The sequence below is a fragment of the Otolemur garnettii genome, unplaced genomic scaffold (assembly GCF_000181295.1).
Source record: "Otolemur garnettii isolate 467f Iridium unplaced genomic scaffold, OtoGar3 scaffold00056, whole genome shotgun sequence".
Lineage (NCBI taxonomy): Eukaryota > Metazoa > Chordata > Mammalia > Primates > Galagidae > Otolemur > Otolemur garnettii.
Genome location: NW_003852451.1, coordinates 1,753,344 through 1,778,996, shown reverse-complemented (window position 1 = coordinate 1,778,996; position 25,653 = coordinate 1,753,344). Strand labels below are relative to the sequence as shown.

The following is a 25,653-nucleotide window of genomic DNA, read 5'->3' as shown; positions in this document are numbered from 1 at the left end:
TGACTGATTTTGAGCACCACAGTCATGTTTTGACTTCTAAGATAATGAAAGCCATCACAAAGTGCCAAGCTGGGGACTGACACATGTGTGTTCCAACTTGGTTTTAACAGGATTTTGCTTGTATTCTGGATGTATTTTGATGGATTAAATGTGGAGGATGAGGGAAAAAAAAGAATTGAGGATGACTCCACTTGGACAACTAAAACTTGAATCTTGTTTGAGGCAGTGAAAGTGACCCAGGAATTAAAATATTCTTTGAAATTTTGTTGAGAGTTATGTTTATTCTGTGTTGTAGGAAATAATGGGAAAGGTTATCCCATAGTTGTGGGCTTAGGCCCACCTCAGAGCACGAAATTTTTGTGGAGGGGCTATCTTTCATTGGAATTTGAAATATATAGTACGTTCATTGATTTTGAGCAAGTAGTTCATACTGAAAATTAATCACAATTATATTCTGCAAAAATTATTTTCATTTATTCACTTTATGGTAGAATTGGGTGGTAATGTTTTCCCCTTCCTTTTAACAAAGAGTCTTTATTTAGGCTTTAGAATCTCAGAGCTGGATGGGACCTCAGGGGCTGTGTAGGCATGGACTATGGAGTTTAATTCTGGATTTTAATTCTGCATCTGCCACATACCAGCTCCATATACGTACTCCATGCTCTGTGAGTTTGGATTACCAGATCTTGAACTAGGGTTTAACAATATTATCTATTTACCTGAGCATTACAAAGACATAAACAAATCATGTGTATCTTCTACCTGCTTGGCATTTGCTGATCACTCAGTAGATGTCACCTGTTGCTAAAATGAACTACTTTAAAGCCATTATTTTACACATGAGACAAATAAAGCCAAGAGAAATTATAAGTAACTCGTCCAAAGTCACAGACTAAACTTTAAAACCAAAAACTTTAGTTTCTGCCTCAGATGTTTATGATACAGAAACACTTCTAAAAAAATGATGACTAGTCTTTTTCATTTATTTTTGTTAGAAAAAGTAAAACTTCTGAATATTTTTCAAACAATGTATCATTTTGTTTTCTTTCAGGATTTGGAGTTCCATGGAGTGATGAGATTTTATTTTCAAGATAAAGCTGCTGGAAACTTTGCAACAAAATGTATTCGGGTCTCTAGTACTGCCACTACCCAAGATGTGATTGAAACTCTCGCAGAGAAATTCCGACCTGATATGCGAATGCTATCTTCTCCCAAGTATTCCCTCTATGAAGTGCATGTCAGTGGAGGTCAGTACACACAGGCAGGGCTTGGTAGAGGTGTGACTCACTTGCAAATGGGTAGCTTGTTCAGGAGCATTTTAATCACATCACTGGTTTACATCTCATTTCCCTCTTTCTTTTTTTGGAGAGGCTGAGGGAATAAGTAACAGGATGTTAAAACTTTTTTATCCCTAGGAAGTATTCAAGTGTTCTTGTAAATCTCTGGCACATAAATTTATCTAAAGTTAGAATGAATATATTAATACGCTTATTCCTCCAAAGATAATTAGAAAGTATCTAACATATTGGAGTGTCACATACATGGGTAGTGTAGAATGCTGCCTACTTTTTGAGAATGTTTTATGTAATTCTTGTGTATCAGTTTTAATGTTACGATTATAATTTATAATTCTTACCCAGTTTAATATTATATGAGTATGACTAATCAGTCTTGCTGTAATATTTTTGCATTCTGAAACAGTACATTTTTTTCATTATTCTTTGGGAATAATTTGGGTATCTGGAGGAAACATGTATTTAGTAATTTCTCCTTGTATTAATTTTAGAAATTTCAGAAAATGTTTTATACTGCATATAGCTTTTTCAAACAATAGCTTAAATTGGACTGATTTGAAATGTAGAAATTTACAAAATTTTTTATGGGTGCCTTAGAGAAGTTTAGTAACCTGGAAAAAAAGTACAGGTTAGTGAAGCAAATAAAGGATTATATATAATACCAATCCAATTTGAATACCCCTTGAGTTCTATCTGTAAACCTTTTCAACACTACTTATTTCAAAAGTACAGTTTTCTTGTATATTTGAAATTTAACTAAAAGGTTTGTTACATGTGGGATTTTCAGATGTGACTAGATATTTTCCTTCCGGTAATATGTGAGGCAGCTGTTTTTCCCCCCACTTCTTTAAGGTTATAAGGTGTCCCCATCATAAATGATAACAAGACTAAACTTCATAGTAGAAGATGTTCTCATCTTAGATGATTCTCTGAGGTTGAGTATTTTCTTTACCTCAGAATCTTTGTCAGTAGGTTATAAAGAAAAAAATCATTCTCACTTCTACCCTTTTTTCTGTCTGTGCTGTTTGGCTAGCTGAATATTATCAAGTGAGGTCTTTGGAATATTATGTAAAATTTTAATATGAGAGCTAAAAATCTGATGATTTTGATTTATTTTAAAAGGATGTTTTTTCCTTTAACTTTTCTTTATTGGTCTTGTTTTTAATTAAAAAGTAAAATATATTATTTGTAAGGTGTGAAAACAAAACAACCATGGTTAGAGAAAAATGAAACTGTTTCCTCCTCACTCTCCTGCCCTTGCATGCTGCTGTGCTGAGAGCAGCGGCTTTCCCCTTCCCCCCTGGGTGTGGGAAGGCCACGGAACCTTAGTGTCTCAGTAATTGTTTAATGGTAACACTAGCCAAAGGAAATGTGTGATGGTTTTTTGTTTTTTTATCGAGTATTAATAGTAAAGTTAGTAAGCATTTAACAACCAACAATCTGGCAGGTATTTGAAAAAATAGTAAACATAAAATGAAAACTAAAATTTTCATTTTATTCTTGATCACAATTGCTCCCTGGTGAGGTAGGTGTACCTCCTGGGCCGTGCAGGGTTTTGGGACCCCAGAAGCCCTCATTTCTCATCTATGTTGGTTTTTGTGCAGAGCTCACTGTTGATTACAGTGCTGTAGTCCACTCCATCTCCTGTGGGCTAGGAGCCACCTGAGCCAGAAGTTCCCTCAGGCTCCGCTAGATGCACCTTGTTTCCCTTGAAAATTTAAAATACACCTCAGTGCCCACAATATACTTGGTGTGTTCGCATATCACAGCCTCGTGGGCTAAAGCCTGGGCTCCAGCCCTACTTCACCCACCAAAGAAACTCTGCCTTTATCCTTTTCTTCATGTAGTAGGATTCCTCCTGTGGATTCAATTGGAAATGTACAAAAAGGATTATGCTACTTAAAAAAAATTATGAAACCACTAAGGCAGAAGATACCTGAATTGTGTGAAGGTGCTGTGGGACCCACAGTACTGTTTACATTCAGTGGTCAGTCCCACATGCTTCAGAATAACTTACCCTGTTCTTGGTTTACTTTCATGATTGGACTTCATGTTAGTTCTCTTAAAAAGTTACAGTATGAAGGATTTTGATCTAGTTTAAAATTTGCAACAGAACAATTTGATAATTTTGGTTTATGGAAAGAGTTCAGATTTATTGTTCTATATCTAATTTGTTTCTCTTGATTTTCATTTCTCATACTTTTAGCTAACTTAAAATGTAAATTTTTGGCATTGCATTCAAGATGCTTTATCAAATTAGAGAGTCGCCTTTCTCTGGGTGAGGCTATAGTGAGACACCTTATGCACTGATGATGCTTGTCCTTCTGCCTTTCCAACAGTTTTCTGTGACAACCTGTACCCCTCCTTTCCTTCAAGTGCAGCCTGGTCATAAATGTTCTGGGCATCTTTTTACTAGATAGTCCAGCTCCAGAGTGCTTGTTGGTCTGTACTGCCTCACATAGTGTCTTTATTATAATATGTTGTTACTAATACACCAGAGTCCTCTTATCCAAAGGTACTTAGTTCCTATAAAAGGCCCCTTAAAATAAACACATGTAAAACTGGGATCAAATTTCATAGTTAATAGTGATCAAAATTGTTTGATAGAGACCTTTGTTTAAAAAATGAAGTCTATTTCAGGCAGTGCCTGTGGCTCAAAGGAGTAGGGCACTGGCCCCATATGCGGGAGGTGGAGGTTTCAAACCCAGCCCGGCCCTGCCTCCCCCTAGCCCCCCTCCCCCCGCCAAAAAAAAACTGCAAAAAAAAAATGCAGTCTATCTCATACTTAATAGTGATAGTTTGGACTATAGATGGACTAGTTGACAAAGCAAAGACTTCATGTGAGGCTCTTTATTGAGTTTCTGTTTCACTGTTGGGCATGATCATGAAGATTGGAATGGGTTCAGGACTTAAACTGACCTTCCTCAAAATTCTTCCCAATCCTTGGAAAATCAGAACTTTCTCCTGCAAGGAACCTGTGTTACCATCATCCTTATCAGTTGTCTCTTTGGTTATTAATTAGTTTAATTGCCTGATCTTCATTTCTCACTATGAATTTATGCTTATTATAATTTTTTTAATATCACTTGCATCAGACTGGTGTATTCTTGACCCTTTCTGCAGGGTATGAGGTTTCACTTTGCAGTTAGTCTGCATGACAGTACACCCATCACATGTGTTCTTACTGGGGGTGACATGACAGGATGCTGGGCAGTGGGCATGGCTGGCCAGTGGGAGTGATGTTTGAATAGGGAATCAACTTTGTAAGTGGTCAGTTCATGCTGAATATTTTCATTTTATGATGAATTTTATTTTTTTAACCAACCCTCAGAGTGCTAGGTCTTGTTTTATTGATGTTCAGGTTGTGGGTATCCGTCCCTAAACAGGTGTTTCTGAAATACATTCTTGAAAAATCTTACATTCTGCCAGATTGTATGCTAAAAGGTAGAGACTTTAAGAGAAAGATTTGGGTAGGTCACTTGTAAAAATTTGTGACAGTGGTTCAAACACAAAAGTGCCAGCATAGGGAATGTATTTCTCTGGAGGATGAGGAGAGTACCTGGGCTCCTCAAGTGTTGCCTCCCTTGGGTATGGGGCTTTGCAGCCTCAGAACTGTAGCCTGCTCCCGCCCGTTGACTGTCTTCACCTGGAATGAGTGTTTCAGCGCAAAGAGCAGGTGCCTCCTTCAGTGCCTCCTCCTCTTCCCAGCATCCAGCCACCTGTAGGCCTCTAGGAGGTGGTCAGGCTGTGTGAGGCTCTCAGGGATACCATCTCAGTGGGATACCATGTTCCTCATTGATGTGCCTGGAGATTTGTTAATGTTTCTAATAATGAAAGAAATATACCAAACATAGCACTTTATATAAAAAAAAGTGATGGCAGCTTTATGGTGGAAGGTGATGTGAGGGTTGGAGTTGGCAAGTTTGGAAACAGAAATAGGAGAAATAGTGCAGTAATCACTTCTAAGAATGACAGTAGACGCTGGCGTTGCTTGGTAGTGTATGACATTAACGGTATGAGAAAAATCTCATATGAATCTGTGTTAACATTAACATTTTTCCCTCGTTTTCTAGTAGTGTGTGAGATGATTTGATTTACAGAAGTAGACTTACAGTAAAACCATGTATGCTTTTTTTTTCCTAGTTCATGTCTATTTCTCTTATTTTCCTAATTAGAACTGAATGGGGGAATTGCCTCTGGTCACTGTCTGTCCAGTGTCTGAATACATGGTAATAGACATAGAGTAGCAACAAAATAATGATGAATTTATACTTCGATTTAACATTTTGAACAAAACATTTTCATCAGTCAGTAGGTACTTGAATAAAAGTACTTTATGTCTATAAAATTAAATACATATCACAGTGCTAATTAGGTAGTGCCATTAAATAACCATGGCTTATTCTTTTTTTCATTTCATGTTTTGAAGAAGAAAGAAGATTGGATATAGAAGAGAAACCTCTAGTTGTACAATTGAATTGGAACAAAGATGATCGAGAGGGCAGATTTGTTCTTAAGAACGAGAACGATGCCCTTCCCCCTAAGGTAGGAGCTGACCCTGACCCTGACTCTGGTCCTGGGCCAGTCTTGCCTGGTAGGCGGGAGATGATAGGTTGTTGTTACAGTTCCTTCTCCTTTTTGCTTCTCTTCCTAAACTCTTTTATCCTTCTCCCAGGAAATAATTTAAAAGTAGCCCTTTTCTCCCTGCTTTATCCTTTGTTTCCTCCAATAATTTTAGATGTTGCTTCTCACCTTTCAAAGAAAAGTTACGAATGCTTTTGTTACTGAGAGATTTATGATCAAGTAATCAGCTCCATTTTTTCCCCAAGATTTTATAATCAAAATTGTTTTAATAAAAATCAAAAGGGAAAATAAAACATTGATAACTTGTTTTTGTGTGAACTTTTAAGGTACATTTAAAACCTTTTCATGTTTTATATACAAAGTTAGGAATTAGTAAGGCTTGGGTATCGTTGTGTGATACAGTGAACTAATTGTAAAACTTTCTCAAGTGTTAGGATATCTGGAGTTTCTGTCCTACTGTTCTTATTTTGTGGAATACTGCAGTATTGCATAGTATTTGAAATTATTGAAATACCAGTAGACAGGCAAAGTCCATCTACAGTGGGGCTGGTGAGACAGTATAAAGAATAGGAGACAGGGCCAGAGGGAAACAGATTGTGATATGAATTATTGAATAATTTCAAAATGACTATAGTTCTGTGCTAAATCAAGTAGCATCTTACATAAGAATTCAATATTGACAATTGATAGCAAATGTGCAAAGGTTAAGAATATTTGGAGAAAAATCCTACATTTAATTTTTTCTCCAACAGATGGGAAAAAGACTACCATTATTCACTTTAGCAGCAGGAAGTTTTCATTTTGTGCAATGCTGCCAGTGTTTTATGGTAGAGAGACCCGGATAGATACACAAAATATATTCTTGACCTTATTTTTTACTGTGCTTTAGTGACTTGTATTTGCGCAAATTCATACAGAGTAAGGACATCTATCCACTATTTTGTTTTCCATGTAGCTGATGTTATTTTTTGTATACTTAAATGTGGACCACAGACCCTCATTGACATGTATAAGAACTCTTCTTAGGATCAGTGAAATGGCTATAAATATCTATGAATGGAAATAGAAATGTAGCATTCTTTTCTCCCTTAACATATAAAACAAAAAGCAGCTTTCTGTCGTATTGTAATAATAGTTATTCTTTTTTTAATTTTTCATATTAAAAACTATGTATTTCTTTGTCATTTTAAGCAGGCCATGGTTGTGGGTTAAAATATAAATTAATAAGAAGGCAAATAGCAAAGATTTGGGGAAATTAGAAATTTTTACACACAGTACTTACGACTGCTTCATAAAAGCCAGTTTATTGTGGCTACTCTTCACATTTTTTTTGAAGTTAAAGAAAAACTTCTGTAAAGTAATGATTTCAACTCTTTATTTCTGTAATTTCATTAGGTTTCAGTTGTTAAAGTTATTTTATGTAAATCATTTGGAGTTTTATGTATTGAAAATCAAATTTCATGATTTCTACTCTGTTTTATTTCTGGCTTTGGTTTTTTGTTTGCTTCTTTGCTTGTTTTAATTCAGATAAAATTTCTGCTGAAGTGCATAGATCTTGAGTATATAATTCAATTAGTTTTGATAAATACACCCATGCAACTGCCAGCCCAATCAAGATAAAGTGCATTTCCATTACTCCAGACCTTTTCCTGTTCTACTAGCTTATTCTTGGCTGGTTGAGATGGAGTTACTAAGCTATAGGTAGTTTTCTGTGTAATGGTCACCATGGTGGTAATGTTACTTTTATCAGAAGGCTCAAAGTAATGGACCTGACAAACAAGAAAAAGAAGGTGTTATCCAGAATTTCAAGAGGACACTTTCAAAGAAAGAAAAGAAGGAAAAGAAGAAGCGAGAAAAAGAGGCATCGCGACAGGCGTCGGATAGAGACGAGAGACCTTTCCAAGGGGATGACATGTAAGTTAATTACAGAGCTATTCCTATTTCTTTGTGCTCCAAACCAAATGTTTTTTAATGCAACAAAGTTGCCAAATCACAAGGTAAATTATGGAAAAGATGAATATCAGTCCAGACACTTACTTGGGTACATTTCAGGTTTTCTGTAGTAAGGGAGAATAGAGGATCTTACCTAAGCAAGGGTTGTAGGTGACACAACCTGTCAGGCTGAGCTTGAGAAGAGTCTCTGCACTCACAGTCTTGCTAATAAGCAAACTCTAGTTAATATTACTGTTTATTCTCTTCATCTTTAGTTGGCCCTTTCTTCTCATTCTCATTTCAGTGGTTGTAATCACTCAGGCAACAGTGGTTTCTTAGGTACCTCAAATGTACTTAACACCTAGTCAGAGGTTGGCAAGGCCAGGGAGAAAAGCAGTTTCTTTTTTTGAAGGTTCATATCACAATCTGTTTCCCTTTGGCCCTGTCTCCCATTCTTTATAGTGTCTCACCAGCACCACTGTGATGGACTTTGCCTGTCTACTGGTATTTGAGTCCTTACAGTTAAGGGAAATCTCTGTTTTCATTATAACAGAACAGAGATCATAGGAGAAGCTGTACTTTCCTTTTTAATGTGGACTTTTCTGTTCCCGGTTCACCTTTGGCAATTTTCACTTGTTTATAGTTACTTCATTTATTTATCAGATTCTTACTAACTTAGGCAATTGCTCTTGCCTTAGAATTGACTCTGTAGTATTCTCTATATTGCTTCTTTTTCTATTGCTGAAATAATACATGTTTTACAAAGTCAGAACATAAGGCCAGGTTTGGTTCCTCACACCTGTGGTCCCAGAACTTTGGGAGGCTGACATGGGAGAATAGCTTGAGTCCAGGAGTGTGGAGGTTATGGTGAGCTGTGAGCTCTGTGTGTACTACTGCACTCCACTGCACTGGATGGCAATGAGAATCTGTCTCTTAAAAAAAGAAAGAAAGAGAGCAGGAGAGAGGGAGGGAAGAAGGAAGAGAAAAAAAGAAGACTGGGCACCCATAGCTCAGTAGTTAGGGGCTGGTGGGTGTGAACCCAGCCAGGCCTGCTAAACAAAAAAAAATAGCAGGGCGTTGTGGCAGGCACTTGTAGTCCTAGCTACTAGGGAGGCTAAGGCAAGAGAATTGCTGCAGCCCAAGATTTGAAGTTGCTTTGAGTTATGATGCACTCTACCAAGTATAACAAAGTGAGACTATCTCAATTTTTTAAAATATATATGTAAATAAAATAATATATTAATAATATATAATTAATATATGTTAATAGTATATATATATTTTTACCAAAAAGAATATTCATCTGTTGTTACATGGGCCCAAAGAGAACCATGATTTAGTTTGTTTTTTTCTGTACAGATGTACCTTGTATATACTGTATGTGCTTATATGGAGCAGTATTAAACAAATGTAATCAGGCTTCTGAATTAGATTTTTCACTTTCATATTTTTCCAGAAAGATATTTATGTTTTCATAAAAACATTTTTAGATGATTGTGCAGTATTCTATCATACAGTTCTTCCATAATGTATGTAACTGATCTCTTTCTGATGAACTTGTAATTTGTTTATAGTTTTTTTGGTATTGTGAATACCCCAGTGAATGTCCTTGTTCTGTGACTTTGGAAAGGCATCTGATTATTTTCTCAGGGTGCCTCCTGGGAGAATGGATAGGTAATAGGTTTGGAAGCTTTCATATGTTCTGAAGCCATCAGCGCCCTGCCCTTTGCTCTTGTGCAGCCACGAGACCTCTTATTTCCTTACATCCTGCAGCTCTTGGGTGTTACAGAAAATATAACGCCATAGTATATAATGCCTTCCAGGCATTGCATTTGTTTTTATCAATAATAAGGCAACATCTTTTCACGTATTCATTAACTGTTTATATCAGCAATTCTCAACCTGTGGGTCACTATCCCTTTGGACTGTATTAAAGGTTCGCAGCATTAGGAAAGTTGAGAACAACTGGTTTATATTCTTCTGTTACAGTGGCCTCTCCATGACTTTTCCCCATTTTTTGATTGATTCTATGTGTTCTGTATGTATTGTGGATATTAACCATTTGTCAGTGAATAAATGTATACTTTACAATAAAATTTAGGTCCATTTTGGGTTGCAGCAAAGTGGGTTTAGATATTAATCTGCTAGGCAGTGATGCTTATGTAATGACTTTAGTCTAGTATTTCATAATAAGGCTCTATTTAATGCAGTTATATAAGAAAAATTTGCATAGATAAATTGCTTGTAAATTAAAGATAGCAAAAAAGGTGAGTTTAAAACATGCTCTGATTTGGGTGATGCCTGTGGTTCAGTGAATAGGGCATCTGCCCTATATACCGAGGGTGGCGGGTTCAAACCCGGCCTTGGCCAAACTGCAACAAAAAAATTGCTGGGCATTGTGGCGGGCGCTGGTAGTCCCAACTACTTGGTAGGCAGAGGCAAGAGAATCGCCTAAGCCCAGGAGTTGGAGATTGCTGTGAATTGTGATGCCACAGCCCTCTACCAAGGGTGATAAAGTGAGACTCTGTCTCTTAAAAAAAAAAAAAAAAGCTCTGATTTGTTCTCACCATTTTACTTTGTGGGGTGACGTACTGTTTCATTAAGAAAATGGACTAAAAATGAGTTATGTTGCTAGTAGCTTCATTTATTAAAAGCTTGACTTGTTTTTTTAATTAAATTATTTTATGATTAAAATTTATATCTTTAAAGTATATTTATCAAAATTTTGTCAAATAAATTAATTTTTCTGTCTTACCTAATATTGTTTTCCTTTCATCATTCTATACATTTGACTTTTCCACAGGAACTGGTAGAGCAATTTTGTTTTAAAAATTTAATTTCAGCTCAATGCCTGTGGCTGAGGCACCAGCCACATACACCTAAGGTGGTGGGTTCGAATCCAGCCTGGGCCCACCAAACAACAATGATGGCAGCAACCAAAAAATAGCCGGGCGCTGTGGTGGGCGCCTGTGGTCCCAGCTACTTAGGAGGCTAAGGCAGGAGACTCGATTGAGCCTAGGAGTTGGAGGTTGCTGTGAGCTGTGATGCCATGGTACTCTACCCAGGGGGACAGCTTTAGGCTCTGTCTCAAAAAAAAAAAAAAGTTTAATTTCAATAAAGTAAAAGTTGGAAAATCATTAGGTGTTACAAAATCATCCTATTTAATTTTGGTTCTTCAAGACTTGGTATAATTTTAAGAGAGGTTTTTACTAAGCTAGAAAGTATATTCGTTCATGTTAGAATGTTATGGCATAATATCATTTGGCCTTTTTAAAAATAACACTGGCAGAAATTACTGAAATGTATAATCTGTACATTTTTAGTTCTATTAATAAACTCAACGTAATGTTTAATTGTAGATTTCTACTTAGTTCGTATTGAGATAAAGTATATTCTTCGTCACATAGTAGTTAGCATATGGCCATAATATATTACCAACCTGTTAGATACTAACGTCACCAAATGGTATCTGCCATTTTGATTTTTGTATGATTGTAATATATCTATTTGTAATAAGAAAAAAGTACCTAAAGTATTGATGACTTTTTTTTTTTTCCACAGTGAGAATTCTCGACTGGCTGCTGAGGTCTACAAAGATATGCCTGAAACTAGCTTTACACGAACAATTTCTAATCCTGAAGTGGTTATGAAACGACGGCGGCAACAAAAATTAGAAAAGAGAATGCAGGAATTTCGGAGCTCAGATGGACGGCCTGATTCAGGTATAAACTTTAAAGTGTTTTTCTCTGCTTTGTCTTTTATGATGAGTATTATTTAACACTTTTTATCTTCTGTGTGAGGTAAAGCAATGAGGGGAATGTAACCTGTTCATAACAGATGTGTCCTGTATGAATCTAGTACAAAGTAACTTTTGCCTTACGTAGAAGATTTCTATTCACACAGGGATATGTTTAATATTACATATTCTCACCCAATACAGCTCTTTTTTTTTTAAATTCTGTAAAACTTCATATATATACAAGCAAGGAAGATACAAGGAACCCTATGTACCTATCACTAAATTTTGATAATTAACAACTTATATTTCTTCTCCAATATACATTGCCCCTATCCCCAAACTATTATTGTGAATCAAATACCAGACTTCCCATTATAATAAATACATATTTTGGTATATTTTCCTAAAGGACAAAGGTTCTTCAAAACTAAAACATAACCATAATACTGTTATCACCTATAAAAGAATTGACAGTAATTTCTTTATTTATCAAAAATACCTAGTCATTGTTTAAATTTTCTTGATTGGGTCAGACGAATCTTTTGAAATGACATCCAAATAAGATTTATACATTACAATGTGGGTAGTTACTGGATTCTGCCCCATTATAGAAAGTAGTGAGATTCTGTTTCTTCTGATCATGTTTCTGTGTAGCACGTTCCAGACAAACTGACTGTGGTGCAAGTTGGCCACATAAATATTACATGCTTATTTAGCACTCAATCACTGAATCTTAATTATGTATTTCATAGGATTTGAGTGTTGGTGATATAAATTAACTAAAGTAAATAGGTGGGGGACTTCTGGGTTCCATAAATATTCTAATATATTATTTGCTTATATATATCCTGTCTTGTTCTATCAAGAATTTGAAATGATTTATAAATACATACACCAAAAAAAAGGGAGGGGGGATAAAGGAGAAGGAGAGAAAATATAAATAAGGAGAAAGGTAGTAAAAATTTTTAAAAAGACAAGAGGAATATTGACCACACACTAGACTTGAAGGCATTTTGTATGCCATAGGAAGGAGTTTGATAGTCTTCCCTCCCCCTTCCTTCTTTTTCTTTGAGACAAAGTCTCACTCTGTTGCCCCTGGCCAGAGTGCAGTGGCATCAGCCTAGCTCACAGCAACTCCTGGGTTCAAGCCATCCTCTGGTCTCAGTCTCCTGAGTAGCTGGGAGTACAAGTGCAAACTGCTACAATGCTGGGCTAATTTTTTCTATTTTTAGTAGGGACACAGTCTTGTTGTTGCTCAGGCCTGTCTTGAACTCCTGAGCTCAAGGGATCCTCTTGTATCAGCCTCTGAAAGTGCTAGGATTACAGATGTGAGCCACCGTGCCAGGATGGAATTTGACATCTTTACTGAAATGAATTTCTGAGGTCGAATCTATGGTGGCCTCAAGGAATATTTAAGTATGGTCTAGAGGTATGTGAGTCATGATAAAGATAGCTTAGAGTATCAGTTTTTATCAGTAACTTAAAAAATATTTTTATGATGAGAAATGTTGTGCATTAAAATGCAACATTTATGTGTATTTTTAGGTTGAAATAGGAACTTTTTTCAGGTCACTTAGCCTGTGTCCTGGGTACTCATGTTTATTTTCCATTGTCATTGAGGTACTTTGGAAGAATTTGCTATGCTTTGTTATTAAGCTGCTGAGAGTTCTAAGCTGAGGATTTAGGAAGCTTCTAGTTTACTAAGCTTCATATTTCGAGAGATTACTGTGGAACCAAAGTTCTGCTGTTTCAGGAAGGTGTATTTGAGGGAATTGGGATTAGAAGCGGGAGTGCCTGTTAAAGAATATTGGATTGCTAACGTAAGGAGTAAGGGGCTTCTGATCCTGTCACTGATAGCGGGGCTGTGAAGAAGAAAGGACTGAAGAAATATTTGAAGAGCTGGAAGGGTTAGAAACTGGTAGCAGACTGGATTTTACTGAGGAGTGGAGGCATTCAGGATGACAGCCCATCTTTAATTAGTAAACATGTCAATGGGCTGTGGAATGAAAGAAGTTTGGAGTGGAAGATAGGTTATGTTTATGTGTATTATACCAGATGCTGGGATGTGGGATCTGTTCTAGGCTGGAGGGTGGGTGACAAGAGCACTGCTCTGTGGGGAATGGTGAAGGAGGTAAAGGTTTGGGAAGAATCTGGTGGGGAGGCAGAGTCAGTGAGTATAGGTGAGATTTGTTGGCTAGAAACTGTACAGGTCATAAAAAACCTTGGGGTAAGGCAGTTGGGAGGAGTCAGAAAAGAAAACAGTAAAAAATCCCAAAGAATTAGGAGGAAAAACAGCAGAGCTTTAGGTAGAGTTTGTCTGTTGAAGGAGTAGTTGGGGGCAGAAGGACTAGTTTTCTGTATATGGAACCCCAGGAAACTGTAAAAACTAAATATTATTAGCAAAATAGCTATTTATGGTTAGTATTAAGGAAGCCCAAAGTATTAAGTTTCCTCAAGGTTTTTATTTGTTTGTAATAAACAATATGCTCAGAAAAGTATATCCTTAGAGCCTACTGTAGCTGTTGTTAGGTTGATTGTGTAGTATGGGCTGGAGACATGGCGCATCTGCGGGGACCACTTTCCTGAGAGTGACTGCTGAGGCTATTGTTTTTCTGTCTTGTCACTCCTTGAGTTGGTCCCCAAGTTCTGTGACCTAACCTGTGCTGTTAGCCTCGTTCTACAGCTGAACAGGTGTCAGTCCTGAGGACACGTTTTTCCCTGAACTTTGTAAAGCATCTTTGACACTCTGATATATTCACTTTGTGATGTTTTGAAAATGCCCTGTGTTGCTCTGTTAACTGATTTGTGGCACAAATATTCCACTACCAGTTGTATATGGTTTTTTTCTCAGTGAGTAACACATTAACAGAATTGTAAGAGAATTTTTCGGAAGTTGATCCTTGTCTACCTCAGTTTCTTAGCGCACACTCTTGGGAGCAGGAGGGCACTGTGACATGTGGAAGAACATGGACCTGGGATAAGGGTTCAGATGGACTGCTGAAGCACAAGCTGTGAGCTTCTGTTGCTTCATCTTCAAAGTGGCACAGTGACCTTAATTTTGGAACAGAGACATCACTTTATTCAAATAGGGACTTTAAAATGTTAGCATCTCTGCTCTCTGTTCTTCCTTAGTAAATTGGGATGACTGTCTCTCCCATGACAATACCATGGTTTTAAGCTTGTAAACTGAAACCTTTAAAATTTATTGCTGCTTTTATGTGTCAGAATACCTTGACACTCAGCAACACTGAAACCAAGTCATAGTTTTAGACAGATGTTGTAAAACATTCAAATAGATAATAAAAGTAATTCCACCTAATCGCTAAATTCATTGGCCATGTAAGTATGAATTTTATAATATCTCATTCTGGTGTGTCCTTGAGAAGTGTCACTCAAAAGATTGTCTGTAGGAACCAAAGTGGCTTTTTTTTAAAATGACTTTCTGACAAACACTGTGTTTACATTTTTTTCAGACCACCAAAATCCAAATAGTCTTTTATGCTTTGTAACTTTAGTACTTGTCTACATTTAGCAGATGTCAGTTTTTTTTTTTTTTAGAAAAATGAGATGTTTGTTTTTGGTGTGGCATCCAGGTGTGGACATGAGTTCATGTCTTCAGCCTTCAGAGTAGAAGCTGTGCTTTGCTCCTTAGGTGTCTGTTGTTGTGTCACCTCAGTTTACAAAGTTGTTTGTTCACCCTGTTTTGCATGTTTTTCTTATAAATTACTTCAGATCTATGTTTGAAAGTAAGTATGATGACAGAAAGAGGGCTGTGTCTTGACACAGTGGAACACGCTATTTGAACTGGCCTCCCTGCTGTTGCTGTGTCCCCACCTTCACCAGAGCTTCTTTGAAAAGCACAAGTGGCATTTTGCCTACCTCCCTACACGCACACACACACACACCCCCACAGATGTGTACACATTCATACACATGTGCACATTTTCTCTTTGTTTTATACACTCAGTACATGCAGAACTTAAAACCCTTATGGCTTCCACACTTCAACTAGAATCAAATCCAAACTCTCAATCATGGCCAGGAAGGTCCTGAGTGATCTGGTCCCAGCCAGTCTCTGACTGCATCTCTGTCTTTCCTTCATTCTGTCTACACCGGTGGTTCTCAACCTGTGGGTCGCGACCCACAGGAACTGTATTAAAGGGCTGCGGCATTAGGAAGGTTGAGAACCACTGGTCTACACTGTCCCGTGGACCAGGCCAGCTTTATTCCAGCCCTGGGCCTTTGTACTTGCTGCTCCCCCATAGAGAAAGCCTTTCATTTAGATTTCTACACAGCTGCTTCTGTTGCCTCATTCAGGTCTCAGTTGAGATGTTGATTCTTCAGGGAGGTCTGGGCCAGATCCCCCGCACTTAGGAAGCCCTCAGTCAAAACATGATGAGTATGCTTTCTTACAACCATCCTCATATTTTTCACAGTCTCTTTTACTACTTGTTCTCTTGTTAGTCTTCTCCCCCTGCATTCTACCTCTCTTACAGGGAGTGTATGTCATTTGAAGGCAAGAATGTTGACCTGTGTCCTCAGCGTTAGAACAGTGTGAATTTGCTCATGGTCACCATATGCTAAGAGCCTGGCTCAGCCGGTCCACATTCTAATGCTAAGGTGGACTGGTTCATTCTTTATAAAACAGCATTAACTTTGTGGACCAAGTTATCAAAATGTACTTTGGGTCAGATTTGTTGAAAATGAGAATATGAGAAATTTTCAATAGCCAGAATAACTGCATTAGAATTAAAAAGAGTGAAGGACCAGTAGAGATTTAGAACTTGCTTCAGGAAATTCGTAGAGATCTTCTATAGGGTGTGGAGCATTCTTCATTTCTTTCCTTAGGATCTTTTCATCTAGACTTAAGATTTCAGGGCTTAATAACATTGGACTGTAAATAGAAAGCAGATTGTGACACAACATGACACTCCAAGTGACAATACTGTAATGTAGATTTCCATTAAAAAGAAACAAGCAAAAAAGAAAAATATTTAAGTTGTTCTGCTCTAGTCGAGTTCATAGCTGTAAGTGATAATGTAGTTTGTAGTGCCTGGAAATAAAAATAGAGCAGTGCTCTGATTGCAGATTCTTCATCAACAGTCTTTGGCCACAAGCACCTGATTTTTTCTGATTTCTATTTCACTTTTAAAAAGTGGATATATTTAGTGAGGTTGAGATTTAATTTTATCTGGGTTTTAAATTTAAGTTTTAGATTGATGATCAGGAAGTAGCAGAAGTGAGGGAAATAGGTCTATCCCGGTATTTAGATAGTGGATGGGAAAGCAGCCCAAGAGAGCAGCACTGAAAGGAAACTCTGGGTTCCTTCCTCTTTTCTTAGTATAATGGAAATCAGTTCATTATTATAAAAAACACGGTGCCTTAAAGAGAGGGCAGAAAGAGTCTGTCACATTGGATTGTTCAGGAGTTTCAAGTGTTGCCAGTGGATCCACCAGTTACCGCTCATGTACGTCTAACAGGAAATGAAAGGTAGAGAGTTTTCCTTCACGTTCATCTGCACCCAGAGAGATGCGCACCTGCCTTTGCCTCTGCAGCTAGAACTGAGGTGCCCTTTTCTTAAGTGATTGTCAATTTTAGCTACCTCTATTATTGGATATGATAAAATTATGCTCAAAGACATCAAAAATTTTTTTTCAGGTGGAACATTGAGAATTTATGCAGATAGTTTAAAACCAAATATTCCCTACAAGACCATCCTGCTGTCTACTACAGACCCTGCAGACTTTGCTGTGGCAGAGGCTTTGGAGAAATACGGTCTGGAGAAAGAAAACCCTAAGGATTACTGTATTGCTCGGGTAAGTAGCTTTATCAGATCAGTATTTCTTATCAGTTTCACATGTACTAGGCCCTTACATTAAATAGAAAATATTCTTTAAATAAAATGAAACCCAGGTTGATTTTCTTTCCACTGTATCATTTAAGATCTGATAAACTGAAACCATTTGTTAAATACATCTTTAAAGCAAAAAGCAAGAAAATGGAGTTTCCCGTCCATTACAAAAGTTCTATTTGTTTCTGTTATATTAACAAAATAAAAATATAAAAAAGCAAATTGAAGAAGATAAAAATTTCCCCCAAATCAATTTGCCACATAGATACGTGGTTCTGTTTCTGGACTCTGTTCTGTTCCATTGGTCTATATGCCTTTTTGCCTATACCACGGTATCTTAATTACTGTAGATTAAGAATAAGTCTTAAAATCATGTAAAGTAAATGTCAATTTTGTTCTTTGTTTTTAAAAATTGCTTTGTTTATTCTGAGTTATTTGTGTTTTTGTAAACATTTTAAAATCAGATTGTCATTTCTACACAAAACATTTTGGGATTGTGATTTCTCTTGCATTGCATTTGTAGATGAACTTAGAGACTTCTTGTCGTCACAGCATTTAAGACAGAGTGGGCAGACTGTACCTCTTCCCTTGCTGAGTTCCTTCAGTCCTCTCAGCTGTGTTTACAGCCCTCAGGGTACAGGTCTTTTGTAAGCTATCGATCAGCAGTTCTCAACCTGTGGGTCTCGACTATATTAAAGGGTGGCAGCATTAGGAAGGTTGAGAGAACCACTGCTATAGATGGAATTAATTAAATAAAAGAGCTTGCTTATAATTTTTTTGTTGTTGTTGTTCAGAAGTTAGCTTGAGTTGGAAATCAATCTAGTTAGATCTGTAGTTTTATGAATATGGTTCAAAGTTTAGCTGAAAGTAGATGGGAAAACAGATGGGCTCCAGAACAGTTGTAATGTTAACATCAAAGATCACTGATCACAGATCACTGTAGTAGATATAATAATGATGAGAAAGTTTGAAATACTGAGAGAACTACCAAAATGTGACAAAGTGAGCACATGCTGCTGGAAAAACGGCCCTGGTGGACTTGACTGATGCAGGGTTGCCCTGTGCCTTCACTTTGTTAAAAAACACAACACAACAGCGTCATCTGTGAAACGCAGTAAATAAAACAAAGCACAGTGAAGGAGAGTATGCTTTACATTTTAAAAATACCCTATTTTTGTTACAGTAGTCACATAAAGTGATGCGAGGAACTGCTGTGAATATGTATCATACGAGACTACCCACATAAGAGCAAGGGGGAGGAGCAGAAGACTTCCCGTGTGTGCTTACGATTAAGATGTGAAGCTCCTTGTAAAATAAATGGATCACAAAAATACAGTTCTCTTACAGTAGTATTTTTTCTTCATTTTGTTTTTTCTGTTTTTGAATTTTTTTTTAATAGAGTTTGTGTTATTCAGAATCAGAAGGAAATACAGCAAAGCTCGTTTCATTGTGGGGGTGGGAGAAGAGAGATGAGGATGAGTACATGGGTATTTGGTGATTTGATGCAGGTTTTTATTCTTTGGCCTTTGTTAGTATTAAGTAGGAAGAAATAGTATTGATAAATTTAAAGGACAAAAGGTTCTCCAAGAAGGGAAACAAAAATACTTCTACTTCTGAATAGTAAGGTTCATAGGTGAAGTAACTGTCACCAACTGAAATTCATTGACAGGGTAGGGATGGAAGGTTGTGTGGGTGACATGGTTATATGTTCTCGTGAAGGGGTAATACTTGAGATAGAGGATGTTCTGTGTGTTTTCCTCATACCAGGTGAATATGAGGTAGAGGAAAGCCCTTTTATAATGCTAAGCCTTACGAGATAATTACTTGTCTTTTCAAAAGAAATATATGACAAGTGTTATTATATATGTAGAAGATACAATTTAACTATGGAATAATTTAAGTCCACAAATATGATGGATTTTATGATAAGTTTGTCTTATACTTAAAATTGGTTATTAACTCTTAGCAAAGTGGCAGTGTAAATAGAGTCTACATTACTTACACAAAGGCCTAATCCTTTTTCAGTTGTGTCCTCTGGAGGGCTGTGAACTGTAAGAATACCTTTGTTGCACCTGATACTGCTCAAGTTATTTGCTAAAGGAATGTTTTTGTTATTAAATGTATATAAGTCTATTTAGTAATATCAGTTCCGTAAAATTGCATGTGATATAATGTGTAATAATACTTTTATAACATTTAATCTTTTCAGTGGTTTCTGATTGATACTTTACTGATAAAAATGAGAAAGTGATAGGACGACTGAATCAGGGTTTGTGAGTCAAGCTTTGGCTTTTATTACAGTCCCAGTTGAGGTCATTTGATAACTTCTTTTGAAGTCCTTTGGGTTTTCTACTCTATTATTGCCATAACAATTTTTTGCAAGCTCAGACAACACAAACTGGGAGTCGATTATTACTTTTATTTTGAATTGGAAGTCCTTTATCTCTTGGCTTTCTATCTTATAAATAATACTATTTCATGTTCTTTGTAATGTTTTTAAAATCTAATTATTCAGTATATATTTAAGTTCCTTCTATTTGTTAGAAACTATGGTGGGATAATAAGCACTGCCCTTAAAAAACTTAGGGTAAAGGAAGATAGACATGCCATGAACCAGAAATACAACCAAGGAGCTTTCATCAGAATGGAGGTCACTGAGTGCTTCCTGGACAAGTTATACTTTAACTGAGCGATGGATGAAGCTCACCAGAGACAGCAAAGCTGGCGCCAGGGGGCCCTGGAAGAGTGTGTAGTGGTCTCTGTCTGAGGACTCTGAGTGGTTCCCTGCTATTTGGCTCTTCCTTTTTAGTGAAATATGTACATTGTGCTGATTGTTAAATGTTAATGTTTGCGAAGCAGACATTCCTATCAAACAAGCGTTTCAATCCTACCAAAATGTTTTAATGGAAACATTAAAAATTAATTTTGTATTAGTAAAACCAAAATCATGTATTTCTTAAAATATACACATTTTACATGCTTTATTATTTGTATTTTACACAAAATAGCCAGAAATAGAAAACAAAAACACTTAAAATACCTCATTTTAAATTAAAAATCTTTCTTCACATAGCTCTTGGAATAATGAAAATTGTGAAATCATAATATATTCCAAAGTGAATTACTAAAGCAACTATGGGATGTCATCCTCATTTGTCTTATGAGCTAAAAATAAAATTCTACACCCTACGCTGACTGAACGGACCCTCTCTTGGCCAAGGGGACCTCAGAAAAACCTTAAACTGAGGTTCCTGCCATCAAGGGAGAGGAGGTGGGCACAACTTGTTCCACATCTTCCAAAGGTGAAGTCACACCTACAGGCCATCATTTTGCTTAGCACGTTACTTTGAGTCAGTGTACTGTGGCTGACTGTATGATTAATAGAGTTCCTTACCTTAAAACATTTTTTTGTGTGTGTGTGTGTGCTGATTCCAAACCTTTTCACCTATAACATGTATCTCTTCTTGGAGAAATTCTGCTTTTTGGAGCAAACCATTGTATACATTCCATGTATTGATTTATAATTTTAATAATTAGAATTCTTGTCTCTAAAATGTATAAAACAAAACCTAACCCACCACCATGAGAACACTTTCTTAGGAACTCGTGAGATTGTGAAGGTCCAGGTTATAGCCATACATATTCAGAGTAAACCTCTCTAAGCTTTTTGAAGAGATTGCATTTTGGGTCAACAATCTCAGAATAAACCTCTCTAAATGATTTTATAGAACTTGCATTTTGGGTCAACAATCTCAAAGATATTTGGATTTATAACTGTGAAGTAAAATTAAATCTTAAGCCTACTAGCTGACTGAATGGATCCCTTTTCCCAAGAGGACCCCAGAAATACCCTAAAGCTGAGTAGCTGGCTATGAGACAGGGGGTCAGACATGTGGTCACCCCCCTCCCCCATGGCCTTTTCCATTTGGCTTTGAATGTTAGACAAAGATTGAAACTAAAGAGATGAATGAAGGTCAGATGTTTAAGTAGTATGTTCTCGGCCAAGATACTAAATTTAATGCAAATGCTATAAAGAGAGATTAATTTATCATAAGACTGGTTAGTTTGTCCTTTTGGGTTAATTGAAGCGGTACAGAGAGAAAGTAGAAGGTTCTATGGAAGAGTCTAATCCATTGGTGTGTAAACACCACGGTACATTTGAGTGGTAAGGTTTATTATGGTAACACCATTACGTTAACTACAGGTTGAAAACAAAGTTCAGATGCCAGTGACAGGCTTTCTCTACCTTTCCCTGTGACTGTGTTCTGGTCAGCATTAGTGTTGTATTACAGTGACGATGGCACACAGGCCGATGGAGTGTAGAAGGCTGTTGGGCAAGCGTTGTCTACTGTTCTGCTCTCTGATACGCATTTCTTGTAGCTTTCTTAGATGTTTACAAAATTGATTGGCTATAGTAAAAACATTTGTAATACAGCATTATGAATTTTTAAGAGTACAGTGAACATAGTATCTTAAAATAGTTGCTTAAAAAAATTTGTTGAGTGAATGAGTGGCCCTATAATGTACCTAAATGGTGTACTTAAAATTTATACATGAAGGTAGACAATTATTTACAAGAAAAAGAAATCAACCCTATTCTGGTTTGTTGTGTGATAGTTATCCTAAAAGAGCCCATGTTGCCTGAGCCCACTTTATAAAAACTGTCCTGGTTGTTTGGTGTGTAGCTGCGATTTTAAAAGATCCATGTTGGACTGGGCATGGTGGCTCACACCTATAATCCTAGCACACACCTGGAGGCCAAGGTGGGGAGATTGCTTGAGCTCACGAGTTTGAGACTAGCCTGAGCAAAAAGCGAGATCCCATCTCCACTAAAAATAGAAAACTGAGGCAAGAGGATCACTTGAGCCCAAGAGTGGGAGGTTGCTGTGCGTTATGATGTCATGGCACTCTACCAAGTGCAATAGCTTGAGACTGTCTCAAAAAAGTAAAAAGATTAAAAATTAAAAAAAGATCCATGTTGTATGAACCTACTTAATAAAAACCATTATTTGAATGTGGAAAGCTAGATTAGGGATTAGAGAGTTTGAAATTGTAACAGTGAGACTGTCTTTCCTCAAGACTAAGAGGTTACTTAGAATTTAACCATTACATAAAGTCTTTCCATATAATTTTTTTTATTAAATCATAACTGTATATTTATGGGGTATAGTGTACTGATTTGATATATAATGTGGAATGCCCACATCAAACTGATTAACATAACCATCACCTCACTTACTTAAAAAGCCCACACACTCATAATAGTTCTTTTTAGGGGACCAAAATGAACTAGCTTAACTTTCTATTGTAAATTATTTCCTTCATTTTCATTGATGATTATTTGATGAATGAGAATTTGTAGTGCTTGATGAATTTGATTCTACAGTGACATTTTCATTTAAATCCTTGCTAATGTGCTAATGGTACTTTTAAGTACAGTGACAGTTATTTACTTTCTTTTTTAGGTCATGCTTCCTCCCGGGTCTCAGCATTCTGATGAGAAAGGTGCTAAAGAGGCCATCCTTGACGACGATGAGTGTCCCTTACAGATCTTCAGGGAATGGCCCAGTGACAAAGGTAAAGAGTGATTTTGTTTGTTAAAGGATTACTTACTTTGGATTTGTATGGGATATACCAGTTGTTCAATTTATCAGATGATTCAAGGGATGTATACATGAATTTTTTTTTTTGGCCGAAGCTGGGTTTGAACCCACCACCTCTGGTATATGGGGCTGGTGCCCTATTCCTTTGAGCTACGCACTGCCCACATGAATATTTTTTGATGGATATTTGCTGTGTAGCTTTTTTCCTTCTTTGTGGACTTGATGGGTGGCTCCTATGGCCACACTCAGACTGCCTGAATCTCCTATATAGACCTTAACAGTAACACAGCAGGTGAACGGCAGCTCACGGAAAACCCAGAGTATTAGCACTGCATCAGGAAGGGGAAGATCCTTGTCATGAATTGACTTTTGCTCAGTAGAAAACTTTTGCATTAGTAAGGACATCAACGTTTATTGCCAGTTTATCATGTCAGTATTGAATGTAGGTTGGTAGTTTTAAAATACAAAAAAAAAAAAAAAAGAAAAATAAAAACTATTAGCAAGCAGATTTCTAACCTTGAAAACACTTGTTTACTACTTTTATTTTTAAAAGATTTAAAGTTAAACTTTATTAAAGTCAAATTGCCTTGAATTCAGGGTTAATTCAGTGGAATTAAATAAAAATCATATCAACTAAAATATATTTTATATATTTATGTGCTGTATATAATTTGTGTGTGAATATGTTTTTATATATGTGTCTGAGTATATTATCATAAGATTGTTTGCCAATATAAGCATCCATTTATTCTTAGATGATGTGTTGTGTTGTTTTTTAAGCATACGATATCCTTGGGTAATTTAAAATATTTTTGAAAATTGTTTGTTGGAACTTTTCAGAACACACCATGAGACTAGTAATTCTTCTGTTATGTAACAGTGTAAGTTGGGGAAGCTTTGGTTCAGTGATTTCTTGGCGGATGTTATCAAGTTTGATTCATCTTACTGATGATAACTCTTTGATTAGTAGACTGCCAGTGAGCTGGCCATCCAGGCCTACCTGGGCCTCTTGATGATTTCCACTGTTACTGTTCTAGGGATTCTAGTCTTTCAATTGAAGAGGAGGCCACCAGATTACATCCCAAAGAAAACAAAGAAACATCTGGAAGGGAAGCAGCTGAAAGGGAAGGAGAGAGCTGATGCTGCTGGCTACGGCTCTGCCCTTCCCCCTGAGAAACTGCCATATTTAGTGGAGTTAAGCCCAGGTGAGGTGGCTGGTTATACTGGGAAATGTTATACACATGCATACATTTTTAGCTTTAAGTGCTTGTACTTTGTCATGCATCTTATTTAAGTGGCCTTTATATTGGGCTGACTTAATGTTTTTAGACCTTTTTTTTTTTTTTGGTCAAAAAACTAAAGGTTATGCATAAAAATAAAATTTGCATGGACAAAAATGAGTATTAAGAAAACAATTAAAATACTATATAGTTTTAAAAGAGTTTAAAATGATTCATCCCCTTTAAAATGATTTTTTCCAAGATAACTTTAATTAAAATAATCTCCTAAAAATGACAAACTGAAATGTACTTTCCTGAGGCAAATTTAGTAGAGGTGTGTGTGTGTATGTGTGTAAAATCTTACACCGAATAATGCATAAATGATGTCTGAAAGAATACATGTCTTTAAATTTTATAGTACATTTAAGAAATTCATTTAGTGAGAGGAAAGCTGTTTGATTTTAAAAGGGTAAGGGACTAGGTTAATTTTATATTAGCCCTATTTTTAGAACTCCCAAAGGCTAAAGCTGTTGTCTCAGGTTAGCCATTAGAGAGAGGAATACATTGACATTCTTAAAGAAATGTTTTCTATACACACACATCCTTATATAGTGTTGTGTATATTTGTGTTTATGTGTGTTACATATAACGTATTTATCATTCAGCTAAAATTCTAATTTGTTAAACTAGTGTTATGTGACCTGCATTATAAAATGCTCTGAAGATCATTGTTACACCCCTTTTCCAAACTGCATTTGGATAAAGGCCAATTAGTAATCATGGAAAAAATTAGCAGAAAAGTGTATCAGTTGTGGAGATAATATAGGATTCCATGGGTGTGAATTGTGGCTTTTTTGAAGTATATATTTATATATTTTTATTTACAAGGTTTGCTTAGTTTCTTACAGCTAAGTTATAATGAGCTAATGATTAGATATGGTATTTGTTGTCTAGCAGTCTAATGGTATAGCTAGGTTATATTGGTACAGGTAGTGATGATATTGTTTTGATAGTCCTCCATAGTCAGTGGCTGTGTGGTTTCAGTAGTGGTTTTTATACTTATACTTTTATACTTCTATACTTTTCTACTTTTAGATTTGAAGGCTTTTTAAAATTAATTATTTCCAAGGAATACGTTAGTATTGCTTTGTCTGTTACTTTTCTGGCTGGAAGATTGATTTGAAGTTTGTTTCCTTGCAGTAGTTTAGAAACATGTTCCAGTATTACTGTGTGTCTCTGGTGTGAAAGGTGATTAGTACTTGGTCATCCCAGATGAAGGATGGCAACAGTCAGGCAGCCATATGCTTTTTAACTTAAAATTTTTTTATAATATTTTTTGGGCATTGAGTCTGCCCTTTAAATTTTTACATTAAATGCTGAAAAGTAACAATTGTTTTCCCCAACTCAATGTATCTGAGGATTAAAGGGT

The 25,653-nt window shown here is 36.5% G+C and overlaps 1 protein-coding gene across 15 annotated transcripts in view; it reads left to right on the top strand.

Annotated features, from left to right (window-relative positions):
* The first annotated feature begins 1,020 nt into the window (after positions 1 to 1,020).
* Positions 1,021 to 25,653, top strand: part of AFDN (afadin, adherens junction formation factor) — a 100,062-nt gene continuing 75,429 nt past the window's right edge. For 6 of the 15 annotated variants that reach the window (XM_023514621.1, XM_023514615.1, XM_023514613.1 and 3 more), the window contains exons 1-7: positions 1,021 to 1,247; positions 5,725 to 5,840; positions 7,630 to 7,793; positions 11,373 to 11,533; positions 17,209 to 17,366; positions 22,867 to 22,978; positions 24,042 to 24,209. In XM_023514621.1, the coding sequence (XP_023370389.1) occupies positions 1,028 to 1,247; positions 5,725 to 5,840; positions 7,630 to 7,793; positions 11,373 to 11,533; positions 17,209 to 17,366; positions 22,867 to 22,978; positions 24,042 to 24,209 (1,099 nt within the window). In that variant the 5' untranslated portion in view covers positions 1,021 to 1,027. The remainder of the gene's footprint in view (positions 1,248 to 5,724; positions 5,841 to 7,629; positions 7,794 to 11,372; positions 11,534 to 17,208; positions 17,367 to 22,866; positions 22,979 to 24,041; positions 24,210 to 25,653) is intronic. The other 9 variants (XM_023514617.1, XM_023514614.1, XM_023514623.1 and 6 more) reach the window with 6 other exon arrangements.